We start from the raw sequence: 17449 nt of genomic DNA, 5'->3' as shown, positions 1-17449 counted from the left end.
AGAAAGGTAGAGAGGTAGCCTGAGCATCCAAAATCTTCCTTCAAAGGGGTGGAAAAGAGAGTGTTTGCTTCGTCCCAGCCAAAGATACAAACCCTAGGAACACCTAAAGCTTATATATATTATTCGTAATAATACAGAAAATTAGGCCCAAGCCCAAAATAATGTCGCTCAGCGGTAAACTACCGCTCAGCGGTAAGTGCGTGAGTTGGTTTCCTCCCCTCAGCGGCCTTTGCACCCCTCAGCGGAGCCAACGTGGGTTTCTGAGTGTCGCTCAGCTGTAAACTGCCGTTGAGCGGTGGTTGCGGCTTCTCCTTTTGCACTTTTTGATGTCTTTTCTGATTCCATTTCTATCCTTCTTCACTTCTTTCACCAAATTCACCTTAAAACCTGCATAAAACACTGAAATCAAGCATAAACCTGTCCAGCTCTCTTATTTCTAAAAATATGACCAAAAGCATGATTTCAAGCTAGTTTCTAAGTGTTAAAGGTTGCTTTTAGTATCAAATTTAAGCATGAAAATAACAGTTTTTCAACTGTTATCAGTGCTTAACTCATATTGTCAATCATCTCTCTAGGTTACAAATATTGTCACATGCTTTTATCGTATGAATAAAAGACACACATCAAACAAATGCAATATTAATCATTATGGTCTTCCTAATGGAAAATATACTTGGTTGCATGTTATAAAATGATTTTGAGGTATCTATTACCCTAAGGACCAATACAAGTTGTTAGAGACCTAAAAAGGTTGTACCTTTCATTTTATGAGCATTTTATGAGAATCTTCAAAATTTAGAAAGCTAATGTGGTAGCTTGACAATGGATGTTCAAGACTCATGATTGGAGATAAGAAGAAATTTGTAAATTTCTAGAGAAAAGAACAAAGTTTTGTTACCTCTAGGGACAATAATAAAGGAAATATCATTGGAATATGTGATATTGGAAGTGCAAATACCTTGATGATTAAAGATGTGTTGTTTGTATAAGGGCTAAAGTATAATCTATTAAGCATAAGTCAACTATGTGACAAAGGATGCAAGGTAACCTTTAAACGTTATTACTATACAATCCATCAAAATGATTCAACTAAGATTGCAATAAAAGGTATGAGACGTAACAATATATATTTAATTGACCTTGAAAAGCAGCTAGTAGTAGCATAGTAGCATAACTTGTTTAGTTGCTAAAGAAGAAAATTCATGGTCATGACATACAAGAGCTACTCATATTTATATGCAACACTTGAATAAATTAATTTCAAAAGACGTAGTATTTAGTCTTCCAAAGTTAAAATTTGAAAAAGATAAATTTAGTGCGGCATGTCAAAAGGGGAAACAAGTAAAATCTTCTTTTCATTTGAAAAATATTATTTCTACATCAAAATCCTTAGAACTATTGCACATGAATTCATTTGGTCCTTTAAGGATAAAAGTCTCAGATGGTCCTCATATTTGTTCAGGAATCTCAATTCGTTCCTCTTATTTAAAACAGTTTCAATCGGGTCCTAAATTTTGTAATTTCGTAACAATTAAGTCATTTATGTTAAATGGTAAGAAACGACGTCAAATATTGATGACGTGGTGCACAAGAAACGTATTGAGGTGAATCATTTTATTATGTGGACTTATGATTTAAATTATGACGTGGAATTTGGTAAAGTAAAAGAAAGGTTTAATCATTTTCGAGGTCCTTAATTTTCCTAAGAAGCCTCAAATAGGTTCTCACTTATTTTTTGTCTCAATTAGGTCTCTATTTTCGAAATTAAAGCCATTAGGTCCTTGTTGTTAGTTCCGTAGTAACACTGTTAAAGAAGGTGCCACATGTCAGTTTGTGATTTTTTTGAATTTTTTAAATATTTTTTAATTATTTTAATTTTTCTTTTTTCTTTATTTCAATTTTTTAAAAATAAAATAAAAATGTCATGTGTCAAATTGACATTGTGCCACGTAGCAATAACAGTGTGACATGACACTGTGTCACGTGTCACTATCAGGCCACAATCATTGCATTAGTCTTAGTTTGATCCTTGTATTTTTATTTTGTCTCAAGTTAGTCCCTCTATTATTATTTTGTCTCAGTTTACTCCTAATTTTAAAAATTAAACAATTTTGTCTCTCCCCAAATTCAAACAAAATTTAATTTGTATATATATCTTAAATAATATTCTTATTAAAATTTATATTTTTATTAAATATTTTTAACAAGATTAAGTTTGCTTATATTTTTATTTATTTAATTATATAAATGTTAATTAGATTCTTTAAATATACCTATAAGAGATAAAAAAAAAAGTGACATGACATGGTGGTGTGAATTCTCCAAATGATTTAGCTCATTGAACAAATTATTAATGTGAAAATTTACTTTTTTTTTAAAAAAAGTTGGAGAAAGTTTTCGTGAAAACGGTAATTAAAGGTAGTCTCTTCTTTCATGATCTTCCATGGAAACTTTCTCCATGAAAATTTACACCAGCATATTATGTCACTATTTTTTTAAACTCTTATAGGTATATTTAAATAACATAATTAACATTATAAAATCAATTAAATATAAATATAAATAAACTTAATTTTGTTAAAAATATTTAATAAAAATATTAATTTTAATAAAATTATTTGTTAGGATTTATATACAATTTAAATTTTGTTTGAGACAAAAAAAAATACAAGGACCAAATTGAGACACAGTAAAAATACACAGACCATATCAACCCTTTTCTAGCTTGTAACTTGCTTAATTCTCTCTATAATCTTAGTTTTATGAATAATTGTGTTTTGGCATACTTTGATGTAATTTCATCTATAATCCCTTTATTTTGTAGCTAATAATGTATTTGGAAGAATCTCCAACAATGTATAGAGTTGAACCAACCACCAGAAGCAAGCAGATCTACAGAAAAAGAGAAAAAGATGGAGTGTAGAAAAGTCAGGCTAAGGGCCCTAGGTCAGGGCCCTAAGCGCCACCTACACCAACTGCACAGAAGTTGATTTCTGGTGTGCTCGCGCTGAGCGCCCCTTAGCAGAAGGCGTTGAACACCATTTTGCTGTCAGAATTTCTCCCTAGGCGACTCTCTAGGGGCGCTGAGCGCCAAGCACCTCGCAATTTCGCCTGGGGGCGTTGAGCGTTGGTGGAGTTGAGCGTTGGTGGCGTTAAGCGTTGGTGGCGTTAAGCGTTGGTGGCGCTGATGTGGCAGATCTGTTCTATTTAAATCTAAAACGCGAAGGGGTTTGGGTCTTTGGTTCTTTTGAGGCACGATTCACTTAGAGGAGAGCTGCTAGGGTTTGTTGGAACACTCCCTTCTTCCTCTTTGGTTTCTTCTTCTTCTTCTTCCGCGGCCAGTTTGTAAGCTTAAAGAAAATGTGGAAGAAGTTTTGTGTGAACGAAAAAGACAATGATGTGTTGGAGTCTATTGAGTGTAAAGACTATTGTATTTTTAATTTCAACACTTTCCAATAATGTCTTTTTCCATAACCTAGTTGTGAAGGAAAGTCAAAATCCAACACGTGACAGAGCATACATAACAAAATTGAGAAGTACAAAGTCCGTTTGGTTCTTGAGAGAAGAGTGTAAGACGAAAATCTTGGAATGACAAAGAAGATTATGATTAGAAGAAGATTATTTCATACAATTAGACTACTAATTATTTTAAAATGGTAAAATTATTAATAAAATTATTATCATCAAATAAAATAATCTTTTAAAAATTAGATAATTGAATTATTGAATATGAAAATCAAGAATAGAAATTAAAAAAAGATTTTTTTAATTTTAAAAAATAAAAAAATATACCTTAAACAACTTTTTTGGGGTTGAATATTTTTAATAGTTTGCTAAAACATATAGAATATGATATAATTTTTGAGACAATTTTTAGTAATCAAAATACGATATTACACAATGAAAGTAACATTAATGGCGATTTTTACTTGATAGTAATTCTTTTTTCCTTTCTAGCAAGAGCACCATATTTAATCTTTTATTGTTAGATCCTACATATTTGATTTTTGACTGGTATTTTTATTAAAACAAAAGGTTATTTATAACATTTGTTAACACTTAAAAAATGAAAATGTTAACCCTCATCAATATAATATCTTTTTTGTTCCGTAACGTGTTATAAAATCATTATATTTTTTGACAAATTAAATGGAAACATAATTATTAATAGAAAAAATTTAATAGTATAAAAAGAATGATAATAATATGAATTAAACCTAAGGACCCTCTTATAAAAAAAAATATTATTTAAATAAAATATTCTAGTTTTTTTAAATATATTGTCATAACACACTCTTATCAATCATTAAAATTTGCCATACCATTATAACGTCAACCTTATAATTACACATAATACTATGTTAACAACTATTTTAATATTCATTTATTTAAAATAAACACACTTTACATTTGAAAATTAAAATATTGTAAATTATTTGTATGAATACAATATTACTACATGAACATATAATTTTGTTTATAAATATTCTTAATTAAAATATTTTTAATTTATAATCATCCATTATAATGGCCTACCTTGTTTTTGTAAATCAATTATTATTTTGATTAATTAGTTTTTATCATGAGTCTTTATTATTTTGAATAATATATTAGTTCTAACTGAAAAAACAATACACACAAATTAGGATACAAACACCACAATGACAATTAAATTGATTACGAAGATATATATATATATATAATATTGTTAAATAAGTTATTTAGTTTTTATAACTCATTCTTATTCGTTAAAAGTTATTATTAGCATATTTTAAATTATAAAACAAGTTCATTCTTAAGATCTTATTTGTAGAAAAAGAAAGAAAAGTTAAGACAAACAAAGGTTCTACTTAAGTTTTTAACATTTTTAAAGATGACAGGTGGACCTATTCCTACTCTAGAAAATGGAAGACAATATGAAAGCAAGATCACAATATTCGTGTTGGTCACATGTTTTGTAGCAGCCATGGGTGGTCTACTCTTTGGTTATGATCTTGGAATCACGGGAGGAGTAACTTCCATGGAACCATTCTTAATAAAATTCTTTCCGAGTGTTTATAAAAAAATGAAAGATGAATCTATCCATGAAAGTCAATACTGCAAATTTGACAATGAACTCCTTACTTTGTTCACCTCTTCTTTATATCTTGCTGCATTAGTAGCTTCTTTCTTTGCTTCCACCACCACAAGAATGATGGGACGTAAGACCTCAATGTTTGCAGGTGGTTTATTCTTCCTTGTTGGTGCATTGTTGAATGGTTTTGCCATCAATATTGAAATGCTCATCCTAGGTCGATTATTACTTGGTTTTGGTGTTGGATATTGTAATCAGGTGAGACTTTGTATCATTTCTAATGCCTTAAAATTTGGATATATGAATATGGAGATACTTTCATGCTTCAATTGTTTTTAACCTTCCCTTTGTCTTCTTCTTCTTTTTTTATTATTATTTCCAATAGTCTGTACCTGTGTATTTGTCTGAAATGGCTCCAACATCGATAAGAGGTGCACTTAACATTGGATTCCAAATGATGATCACAATTGGCATCTTGATTGCAAACCTTATCAATTATGGCACCGCCAAACTAGAATATGGTTGGAGAATTTCTTTAGGTGTTGGTGGAATTCCTGCAATCATGTTATGTGTAGGATCTCTTTTCTTAGGTGACACCCCTAACTCCTTAATTGAAAGAGGTAAAGAAGAAGAAGCTAAGAAAATGTTGAAAAAGATTCGTGGCATGGATAATGTTGATGAGGAGTTCCAAGACCTTGTTAATGCAACTAAAGCAGCCAAAGGTGTGGAACATCCATGGAAGAACATTATACAACCAAAATACAGACCTCAACTCACGTTTTGCTCTCTGATTCCATTTTTCCAACAATTCACTGGCATCAATGTCATCATGTTTTATGCACCTGTCCTTTTTAAAACTTTAGGCTTTGGTAATGATACTTCACTTATGTCTTCAGTTATCACTAGAGGTGTTAATGTGGTTGCCACTTTTGTTTCCATTTTCTCTGTGGACAAGTTTGGAAGAAGGATATTGTTCCTCGAAGGGGGCATTCAAATGCTTATTTGTCAGGTAAAAATATTAACTTAATCGGTAAACGATTTTTGTTATCTTAATATTTAAAAATAATATTTTTATTACTAAATTCATTTGCTAGCATGAGGAACTAATTTGAAGTTCATAATATGTGTAGCTTGCTGTTGGAATCATGATTGCTCTAAAGTTTGGGGTGAGTGGTGAAGGCTATTTTATCAACGGAGAAGCCAGTCTTCTCTTATTCTTTATATGCGCATACGTTGCAGTATATGCATGGTCTTGGGGTCCCCTTGGGTGGTTGGTTCCTAGTGAAATATGTTCTCTTGAGGTTCGATCTGCGGGCCAAGGCACCAATGTTGCTGTAAACATGTTATTTACCTTTGTCATTGCACAAGTTTTCCTAACCATGCTTTGTCACCTGAAGTTTGGTCTTTTCTTTTTCTTTGCTGGATTTGTGCTTATCATGACCATTTTTGTTGCCTTGCTCCTACCCGAGACAAGAAATGTTCGAATCGAAGAAATGAACAAAGTTTGGAAATCACATTGGTTTTGGAGGAAATTTGTTTCGGATGATGTAGTCAACAGTGGACATCCTTGTGTAGCTTCAATTTGAAATTAGATTGTTCAACAACTTCATTTACTTTTACCAATAAAAGTTCTATCATTTATTCAAATAATTCAATGTAGTTATGTAGTTACTATAGTTTGTAACAAATATATTCATTCAAAATCTGTACCAAATCCATTAAAAATATTTATTATATATTTATAATAATATTATAGAATATTGTTTGGATTTTGCTAGATTTTGCGTTAAGTGTAATGTTAATGTTAAATTATTTATATATGTTATATATTGGTTAGTCATTAACTCAAATTTTATTACACCTCGTTAGTTATCCAAGAAATAAAATAAAAAAAATTTCATTTGTTTCTTAAATAAATTGTAAATACATTTTTCATCCATCTTTAAAATTTGCAATACCATTATAACGTCATCCTTACAAATTACATAATGTTAGCAACTATTATAATATAAATTTATTTGAAATAAACACACTTTACATTCGAAAATTAAAATATTGTAAATTATTTTTATGAATACAATATTACTACATGAACATATAATTTTTTTTATAAATATTCTTAATTAATATATTTTGTTTCCCTTTACTATACTAGTGTATGCGCATACGTTGCAGTATATGCATGGTCTTGGGGTCCCCTTGGGTGGTTGGTTCCTTGTGAAATATGTTCTCTTGAGGTTCGATCTGCAGGTCAAGGCACCAATGTTGCTGTAAACATGTTATTTACCTCTGTCATTGCTTAAGTTTTCCTAACCATGCTTTGCCACCTAAAGTTTTGTCATTTCTTTTTCTTTGCTGGATTTGTGCTTATCATGACCATATTTGTTGCCTTGCTCCTACCCGAGACAAGAAATGTTTGAATTGAACAAATGAACAAAGTTTGGAAATCACATTGGTTTTGGAGGAAATTTGTTTCGGATGATGTAGTCAATAGTGGACATCCTTGGGTAATAATTTGAAATTATATTATTCAAGAACTTCATTTACTTGTATCAACAAAACTTCTATTATTTTTCAAATAATTCATTGTAGTTATGTAGTTCCTATAGTTTATAACAAATATATTCATTCAAAATTTGGACCAAATACATCAAAAAATATTTATTATATATTTATAATAATATTGTAGAATATTGTTTCGATTTTGCTTGAAGTGTAATTTTAATGTTAAATTATTTATATTCATCCCAATTTACCAGAAAGAATCCTTTAACATTTTATTCAACTTAACCATGTTTGGATGCATACCAACACGACTCTTTTGTCATTCTTCCAATATTTGTTTCATTAATTATCGATCTAAAGGTCTCCATACCCAACCCCCAAAATCTCAAAATACCATTCAATCTTGTCATAAAATCTTAAACTTAGTTAATCCCCCCGTTTTCAATAATCTTTAAATATTTATCTAGTGTTTGCCTCTCCTTGATTACTTTAAAATGTAATAATTGATGTTGTTCTAGTTGTTCGGATTCGTCTGGGTTGTCGCTAGGATCTCGCTGGTTGACATTGTCTTGGATCTAGAAGCGAAGAAGACGTCGTGTGAAGTAGGGTGAAGGCGGTGTCAGCTTTGCTGATGGTTGCTTAGGGTAGAGGTGGTATGATTGTTGAACCTGATTAACATGGGTGCGTTGAAGACGGAGGAGGGAAGAGTGCCCCCATGAGGATGAACCCATGAACAAAGAAGAAAAGGGTTTCAAATTTTGACCCTACAATTTAAGGTTTTTTCTTTTAATTTTAATTCAATCATAGACAAATTTAAAATTGGCCTTACATGTGGCACATCGTTAGCGGCGTCACAAAAAAACTAACTTCGTTAGTGATTAAGGACTAAATATGACACTTTTTAAAAGGAGAGGGATGAAAATGGATTAAAGTTTCGGAGAGGGACGAAAACTAAAATCGCATGATAGTTTAGGGACAAAAAACATATTTAACCCTATATAGATTTAGATATATACTTAGATGTTTTGTACAATAGTTTACTTCTTTTGAGATATTCATGTATAGGAAGTTTTGCAAAAATGTTTTTATTGATATAATTATTACTTTGGATATTGTAACGGTAAATTACATGTTCTTTTGTCTATCTTCTTTATTCTATCAAACCCATAATATTTTGTTTTGGTACACTACTCTATTAAATGAGATTTTTACATTTTTGGTATTAGAGTTGTAGTTCCTTAGAAGATATGTGAGTATAGGTTTTCTTAGCTTCCGTTGTGTGTACTGGTTATGTTAGTGCTAGTGAGATTATCTTATTAGTGGATTGATGGTTTATTTCTTAGTCTGAACAAAGTTATTGCACATAGGCCACCTCCTACTCCTCCTCCTATCGACAGAGACATCACAACATCAATAGATGGCAACTATATAATAGTTGGGTGAAACAAGGGTTGCAGCTAGATCGTCTCACCTTCCACCTACTCAAACTCTATAATGGAGTTTAGAGAGCTTTCTACAGCATCATTCAACTAAGTTTAATGGTAGGATAAGCCAGATGAGGCAGATCAGTGAGTGAGGGATATGGAAAGGATTTTTTAGGCAAAGAGATACCCAGCTAACAATTTGAGAGCTTTTGTGAATATATGCTTACTGGGGAAGCTGACCATTGGTGGGGTAGAATGAAGATGTGGTTAGAGGAAGGTGGAGAGACTATCACCTGGGAGATATTTAAAAAGAAGTTTTATGTAGAATACTTCCCTGATAGTGTGAAGTTTCTAAATAAAGTGGAGTTCCTACAGTTGGTTCAAGGAGGAATTTTGTGTCTGAATATGCAGAAAAGTTTAAACATCTGATCATGTTCCATAATTTGAAGATGGACAAGGAGTGGCAATGCAGAATGTTTGAAAATGGTCTAAGGATGTAGGAAAAATGAGAGAAAAACTTGGCAGATCTTGATTTGGGCAGAGTTTTGGTACAAATGTGGGTTTTAATGAATTATGGGTTAGTATTCATAGATGTTGAGATTGTTGATAGGGGGCACAATTGTTGCTTAACCCAATCTCAGAAATATCTGTGTTTTTTATGATGACAACACATAATTAATAACAAATGTATATTTTGTGTTACATGTTCTGTGTTTACATATTATATGTTGTTCTTTACTGTGTTAAATCTGTATGACCATACATGAGAACATGATTATATTGTTCATTGCATATCACTGTGTTAAATATGTGATTTTATATGTGTATGCATGACATATGTTTTTGGAAAAGGAAAACCACATGCACTTTAGTTGAACTTTAAATATGTGACAAAGTAGCAGTTTTAAGTCGATTACATTATGGGGTGAATTGATTAAAACTCGTGTATTTGCACATAAGCTTTTCAAGTGTGCTGTGAGATTTTTCAAGAAGAAAAGTTTTCAAAACTGTGCTAAGTATTGTTGCTTAATCGATTGCATGTGATTTATATTCGACTAAGTTGGTTGATGATTTGAAAAACTGTTAAATGCTTGTCACAACTAACATAACGGTCATATTTTTAATTGTGTTGACCAAGCATTAAATGATAGTCGATTGCAATAATTGTACATTCAATTAATTGTTGTGATTGCTGCTAAACTATTATAACATAATGGTGTATTCGATTACGTTAGTAGCAAAGTCGATTAAAATGCACCTGATATGTGTTTAACTATAAATTAACGTTGATTTCAATTCTGTAAGAACTTTTGTGATTCTAACACTTTCATATTCTTTACAGAAAGCTGTGTGATCTTACAGAGAAAGGAAAAGCTCCAAGAATCAAGATTGACCATGGTGATCAAGGATTCTAAGATTTGTTGAGGAGCAAGACTTGTTGTGTTTAAAACGTCTGATCAATCTGCACATCTTGGGTGTTTACTGTGTGATCAGGATTTGCAATCTTTTGATGATTGGCTTGGTTTCCCTGTTGTGATTACAGGAAGAAGAGCGGTAGGGTTCTTGACTTTGAGGGTGCCTCAAAGGGTTAAACAACAAAAGAGGGTGTTCTTGCTGCTGGTCTTGTTGTTTACTGCCTATATTAGATTAGAGGGTTAGAGAGGTGTTTTATATTTTTGACGTGAGGTCTCTATAAAAACCTTGATCTTTATAGTGCATTTGCTTCCTGCGGTTGGAAGGACACTGGATGTAGGCTTGGCCGAACCAGTATAAAAACACGGTGTTTGAATTTTCTGATCCCTACTCTTTTTTATTCATTCGATTAAGTTCTTTCCATATTCGATTAAGTTTCCGCTGAATTACTAATCATTTACCTTGCGATTCAAGAAAAGTGTAAAGGCATCACATTTTATGAAAAAGATTTTAAAAGCTTTTGTTTTTTCACTTCACCATTAATGAATTTCACAAAGTAAGAATGATTGTGTTTATATGATTCTCTTAACTCAAGGGTTTTGTGATCTAAAAAAAACCAATGTTCTTGTTAGCTGATAAGCTGTCGTTGAACCTATCAAATTAGTACTACTTTTCAAGGCAACTTCAGTATTGCCAAGTAGTATAAGAAGGTAGATAGGGCTGAAGTAACCCTGAGTCGTCTCCCAACGAACACGGAATTGCTTTTGAATATCTGACTCTTATGCTATGCAATGCTTATGAATAAAAATGATGTTTGGAGAATGTTTAAAGAACAAATAATAAACTTAAAAACAGTTATGATTAAATAGGCTAATTCCACTGCTTTTCCAAGATAGATTCATCATCGGTTATTCACGGATAATTGTTCAATTGATTATTGTTTAAGTTTCAAATTAATTAAAGTACATTCTTAATTAATTTGAGGGCGATCATGCATTTAACCAAAGTAAATTCTCAATCAAATGCAAAACCTTTCTAGATTATTCACAATAAATTCAACCAAAGTACATTCTCAATCAAATTCTATTGTGTTTAATCATGTCTATTCTTAAATCTCCTAACCAAATTAAAAGCTAATCAATCAAAGTAAATTCTCAATTGATTATAGTTGAAATTATTACTAATCAATCAAAGTACATTCTCAATTGATAGTAAAAACCATTTAATCATATGAAAGTTCCTAAATTAAATCAAAGTAGATTCTCAATTAAACCTAGAAACCCTAAAACTCATAAAATCAATATGCATGGAGATTCAAACACATTATGATGCAAAAATCTTTGCTTTTAACAAGATAGAGAGATGAAAGACATAGAGAAAGAACACTTAAATTAATAACCAAAGTAAACAATTGCATTAAATCACTCTAACCTCAGAATCCATAATGGAATTACAGTAGAATAGCCCTAGATGCTTAGTTCTCCGTGAATGAAGTTGAATACAAGATGAAAGAAAAGTGAGAGGAGTATGAGAGAATGAATGCCTTAAGTGAAGTCTCTGGGTCTCTTTATATAGGGCTTGATTGGGCTTGGACTCTGAGTATTCAGTTGATAGAATCTTTTATCTTATATCTTCCAAATAACTAAAAGATTTAGATAATTATAACATTATTTGGAAGATATTTTCGGTTGATATTCCCAAATTAAATTAATTCAACAACTGAATTTTATCTTTTAACTTTTCTGAATTTCCAAAATTGCACAAATGCCCTGAAATTTTCTCTATCTGCGCTTTAGCCCCAACTGAATTCTCCCAAATTGCACCAGAACCCCTGTTGACCAGCTTTGACCAGACTTAAGCAGTGTTGACCAGCTTTGACTGAGAAAGGGCGCGCCCAATGGGAGCTCGCCACGTGGCTGCCCTCTTCCTTCCCCAGTTAGGGTTTCAGATTTGGGGAAAGGCTCTTCCCCTTTTGCCGCCTGCGTGCCGTGAGGAAAAGAGGAGAAGCTCGAAATTTTGGAGCTGCCTCGATGGTTGCAGTGGCGATTTCTGTTCTGGGTTTTGCTGTGTGGTTTTTCTGAGTGCAGGTGGTGGCGGCGAGATCGTGGTGGTTGTTTGCGGTGGCTCGATTTGGTGAGGAGGGCGGCAAGGCGTGAAGAACTTGCGGAGAAGAAAGGTTGCGCGATTTCGAAGGAGACGAACGGGACTCCGGCGATGGTGGTCGTGGTGGCAGCTGTTGATGATGAGGGCGGCGACGGATCTTGCGAGGAAGATGAACGGTGGTTGCGGATGATGATGCGCGACGGAGGCGGAGCTTGCGTCAATGGAGGAGAAGACGAAGATGGAGGTGCGATGGTGATGCGCGACGGAGGATGGAGGCAGCTTCACGGTGGCGGTCTTGGTGGCTTCGAACCCTTGCGCGAAGGAGAAGGAAGGTGGCGGCGGTCTTGCGGCGTGGTTGCGGCGGAAGCGGAACGGCGTCTGACGGCACTGGCGGCTAGGGTTTCTGTGGAGAAGGTGGAAGATGATGCTCATGGGTTAGGGCTGACGTGGCATGATCTGGTGGACTCTAGCTTAGGAGGGGTATGGGTAAGGAAATTTAGGGGGTGTATTTAGAATAGGGTTACTGTTTGGCTTAGTATTGGGCCTGTTTAAGAGAAGAGGGGTGTAGGTAGGGAAATTGGGAGGTGCAAGGGTAAAAGTTGTCTGTTTGGCCCATCTGTACATTATTTTCCAAATAAAACCTGATTTTGGGCCTTGAATTGCCATTTGAACCAATAAAACTTATATTCTCAGCTGCACAAATAAACATTAGAACATCCAAGAATAATTTATGCGCTAAAACTTACTTTTTACGTCTCTTTCTTTCCCAAACCCAATAATTCCAATCATCACAAATTCACTTAAAATCAACCATTTAAACACAATTATCCCATCAAAATTTTAATTTTTCAAACATAAATGTGGGCATAAATATGCACTCATCATTAGCCCAGCCACATTATAAGCCATTGAAAAGTCCTTGTGATGATGCATGCTTGTGAATGTATTTGATTATGGTTAAATGAAAGACAAAGTAACTTCCTGTGACATTGTGATAGTAGAGTGAATGAGTGATTACCTCTTATACAACAGAACCTCTGCTTGAAGGTCTAGACGAGAGTAGACGGAGGAGAAGAATCCGAACATCTAGAGAACTTTTCCCTTCTCCAGAAACTCTCTTACAATCATCACCACAAGGTTATGTTCATAGCACAGAAAATATGGAGAACAACAATGTTAGAAGAACTCTTGCTGACTACACCAATATAGCTGGACCTCAGCACTTTAACAGCATAGCTAGACCTAGAGTCAATGCAGCTAATATGGAGGTCAAACCAGCACTGATTCAACTGGTGAAAAGCAACCAATTTAATGGGCTATCTCATGAAAGCCCATATGAGCACCTCACTATCGTCAATGAGATTTGCAACACAGTCAAAATTAATGGGGTGCCAGACGAAGCTATCAAACTTAGCTTGTTTCCTTTCTCATTGGGAGGCAATGCTAAGCTTTGGTTGAATTCTTTCCCAGAAGAAAGTTTCACAGAGTGGGAAGCAGTGGTCACAAAATTTTTAAACAAGTACTTTCCACAATCTAAGGTGACAAAAGGCAAGCAAGAGATTTCTTCATTTAAGCAGGGCATGGAAGAATCACTGGGGCATGCATGGGACAGATATAAAAGCTTGCTAACAAAAACACCCACGCATGGCTTTGAAGATCAGGAAGTAGTCTTAACTTTCCTTGGAGGGCTTGGTTCACAAACCAAGATGATGCTGGACGCCTCAGCAGGAGGCAATATTAAATGGAAAACTCCAGAGGAAGCAACAGAGATTATAGAAAACATGGCTACTAGTGATAATGAGCTACACAGTGAGAGAGGAGCTCCTATGCAAAAAGTAGTCCTCCAATTACAGACACATGATGCCCTGCTAGCTCAAAACAAAATTCTAACTCAACAGCTGGAGACTCTGACCAAAACTCTTGCACAATTACCCAAAGAGTTGAAAACTGCTGCACAGGTACAAACCCAGTTGTGCGAATTGTGTGGAGGCGACCATATCAATGGTCAATGTGCCTTTCCAGTTGAAGCCGTAGAGGATGTAAACTACATGACCAATCAGTACCGTCAAGGGAGCTACAATCAGGGGTGGAAACCACACCCAAGTATTGGTCAAGGGCAAACTGGGCAAGCTGGTCAATATAATAACCAGCAGCAACCCACCTTATGGCAACAGTTATCTATGCTTAATGAAAGGTCCATGAGGATGGAGGAAACTCTCAACAATTTCATACAGAAAACTGAGTCTACCCAAAAGAGCACTGAAGCTGCTATAAAAAATTTGGAGACTCAGATGGGGCAGATCACCAAACAGGTGGAAGAAAGGCCAAATAGAAATTTTGGGGCTAATACTGAGGTTAACCCCAGAGAAGAGTGCAAGGTGGTAGAGAGTGTTGATGATGAGAAAGTTGAGTTAGATACAGAAGAGAGAAGAGAAATAGAGAGCAAAAGCACTTCTCTTTTTCCAATCCATCAAGGGAAACAACTGGACTTCACAGAATTATTCAAAATGGTGGATAATGATGCACCTTGGGAACAGATTCTACAACAGATTACGATTTACACTAAATCTAATGAAGAAATCTCTACAAAGAAAAGACGTAGAGATGATGAGGCAAAGGACTGTATAACTGTTAAAAAAGAGTCATTCCCTCCTAAAGCAACAGATCCAGTCAGTTTTTTTATCCCTTGTACCATAGGGAAGAGAAGGGTGAAGAAAGCTCTTCTTGATTTAGGTTCAAGTGTTAACTTGATACCTTACTCTTTACTGGAGCAAATCGGCAATGTTAATGTGAAACCTGTAAAGGTTAATCTAGTAATGGCCGATGGATCTTCAAAGGAGGCATGTGGGATTGCAGAGGACATTATAGTTTGTGTTGGCAAACTTCAGTTCTTGGCAGACTTTGTGGTGATGAAGATGGAGACAGAGAAGATACCTATCATACTTGGAAGACCGTTTATGAAAACGGCCAGAGCTATCATTGATGTAAATGAAGGTATAGTGGTGCTCCAGGACAGGGAGGAGAGAGTGGTTATAGACGTCTTTAAAGATGAGACGCAAACACAGGAGGAAGAAGCTAGTTATAAAGCTGCATTTCAAGATGCACCCATGACTAGCTGTAAAGATAAAATCTCAAGGTTGCAGGTAACCATTGTTTGTTGTTTCAGGTACACAAGGAAGAAAAGATTGGAAGAGGAGGAGAAATTCCTGATGACTGGGAGAAAAGAAGACCCCAACTTGGTACACCTGTGAGAATCAAATACAAGTTGTGGGTTGTGAAGGGCTTTAAAGAGAAGGAGATGATAGAGATAGAGTCTCCACATTCTAGAAGGACCAAAATAGTTCACAGGAAACAGCTGAGGAGTTGGTGGGATGACAACATCAACTATAAAGAAGGAACTTGAGCTTTACTGGGTCAAGCTAATGACGTTAAAAGAGCGCTTTCTGGGAGGCAACCCAGTGATTTTAGAACTTTTAAATTTTACTTTGGTTTGTAATCTTTAAATTTGTTGAACATTATATTGCTGAACATAGCATCTACTGAAGGATGCCAGTTGGATATAGCATATACTGAAGGATGCTAAGTGTGTAACACCTACTGACGGGTGTTGGTAAGTTTTTAACACCTACTGATGGGTGTTGGTAAGTTTGAAACACCTACTGATGGGTGTTGGTGGATTTTGGGTCAGGCTCGTGACGTTAAACAAGCGCTACCTGGGAGGCAACCCAGTTGATTGATTGTTTTTGTTTGTTTCATTTTAGTTGCATAATAGGGTTTACATAAGTATTCTAAACATTGAATTGCAGGGAACCAGTGAGGGGCATGTCTAGGAGGCACTTAGGTTAAGCAAAGAAGGAGAAGAGCACATCACGAAAGTGCCGCTGAGCGGCAAATTACTGCTGAGCGGTACTATCGCAGAGTGGGCTTTGGTTACCCTTTAGCGGAACCCGAGCCCATTAGGGTATTTTTATACCCAAAGCTGTGTTTTGGTTTCTCTTTTCAGACTCTTCTCTGCACACACACTCCTACATACCTTTTCAAAGGTTCTCTACAACTTTTCCCTCATCCCTCTTTAGAAAATCTCCCTTCCACTCACTTGCTCACTAGTTTTCCATCTAAGTTTGGGGTTGGGAGAGAGCATCATTGAAGGGGCTGATTTCTTCATTATGGTTTACTAATGCTTAACAATGTATCTTTTGGTTTTGTGAATTATGTTTGATGCAGGGATGGCCTCCTCATCGGGCAAAAAGAATCAAGACTATAAGATCCAAGAAGAAGGAGGATATAGAGGACAGCTCAGATTGAGGAGGAGTTGAGATAGCATTTACGGATGAATGCTATCATATGCTTATGCTTTTGTTGGTTTAAGTTTTCTAAACTTATTTATTTTTTGTTTTAGATTAGGGTTTGATGTACTCTATTGGAAACCTGGTTTGTTATGATGGTTTGTTATTAACTGTGATTGTGTGATAAGTAATGCTTGATGATGATTAGTGATTGATTGATGTTGAGATAGATGTGCACATAAAATGCTTATACAGGTGATTCACAAGCTTTGTGAACAAATGCAGGATATCATGATTGTGATTGTGAAATTAAGCAGGATGTGTATGTCAAATGTGAATGAGCTTATATGTGAGGTTTTGAGCTCCAGAGTTTTTGGTATGATTGAATGCTATTACTTTGAAAGCATGAATGACTTTGCCCAGGTTTTCTATGATTGAATCAATTGCTTGTTTTGCATCATGTGATCAAGGTCGTTTGTTGGAACCCTTTTTATTGGCCAAATTCATAAAGTTAGCCCACTAAAAGAGAACACTTTGTTCTATCCTTTGAACCCTTAGCCTTGAACATACACTGAAAACCCTTGATTGAAAATCTTTACCTTGAGTTAAGTAGAAGATCTTTTGTGGTATTGTTAAATGTTCAA

General features: G+C 34.7%; 1 protein-coding gene across 1 annotated transcript; it reads left to right on the top strand.

Annotated features, from left to right (window-relative positions):
• The first annotated feature begins 4873 nt into the window (after nucleotides 1-4873).
• Nucleotides 4874-13032, top strand: LOC108327355 (sugar transport protein 10). Its single transcript, XM_052872554.1, has 5 exons — nucleotides 4874-5332; nucleotides 5460-6083; nucleotides 6205-6645; nucleotides 7250-7344; nucleotides 12504-13032. Exons 1-5 carry the CDS (start codon nucleotides 4874-4876, stop codon nucleotides 13030-13032), a joined length of 2148 nt encoding a protein of 715 aa, XP_052728514.1.
• Nucleotides 13033-17449: the final 4417 nt, after the last annotated feature.

The sequence above is a fragment of the Vigna angularis genome, chromosome 2 (genome assembly GCF_016808095.1).
Source record: "Vigna angularis cultivar LongXiaoDou No.4 chromosome 2, ASM1680809v1, whole genome shotgun sequence".
Classification (NCBI taxonomy): domain Eukaryota; kingdom Viridiplantae; phylum Streptophyta; class Magnoliopsida; order Fabales; family Fabaceae; genus Vigna; species Vigna angularis.
This window is presented reverse-complemented; position numbering and strand designations above follow the sequence as displayed.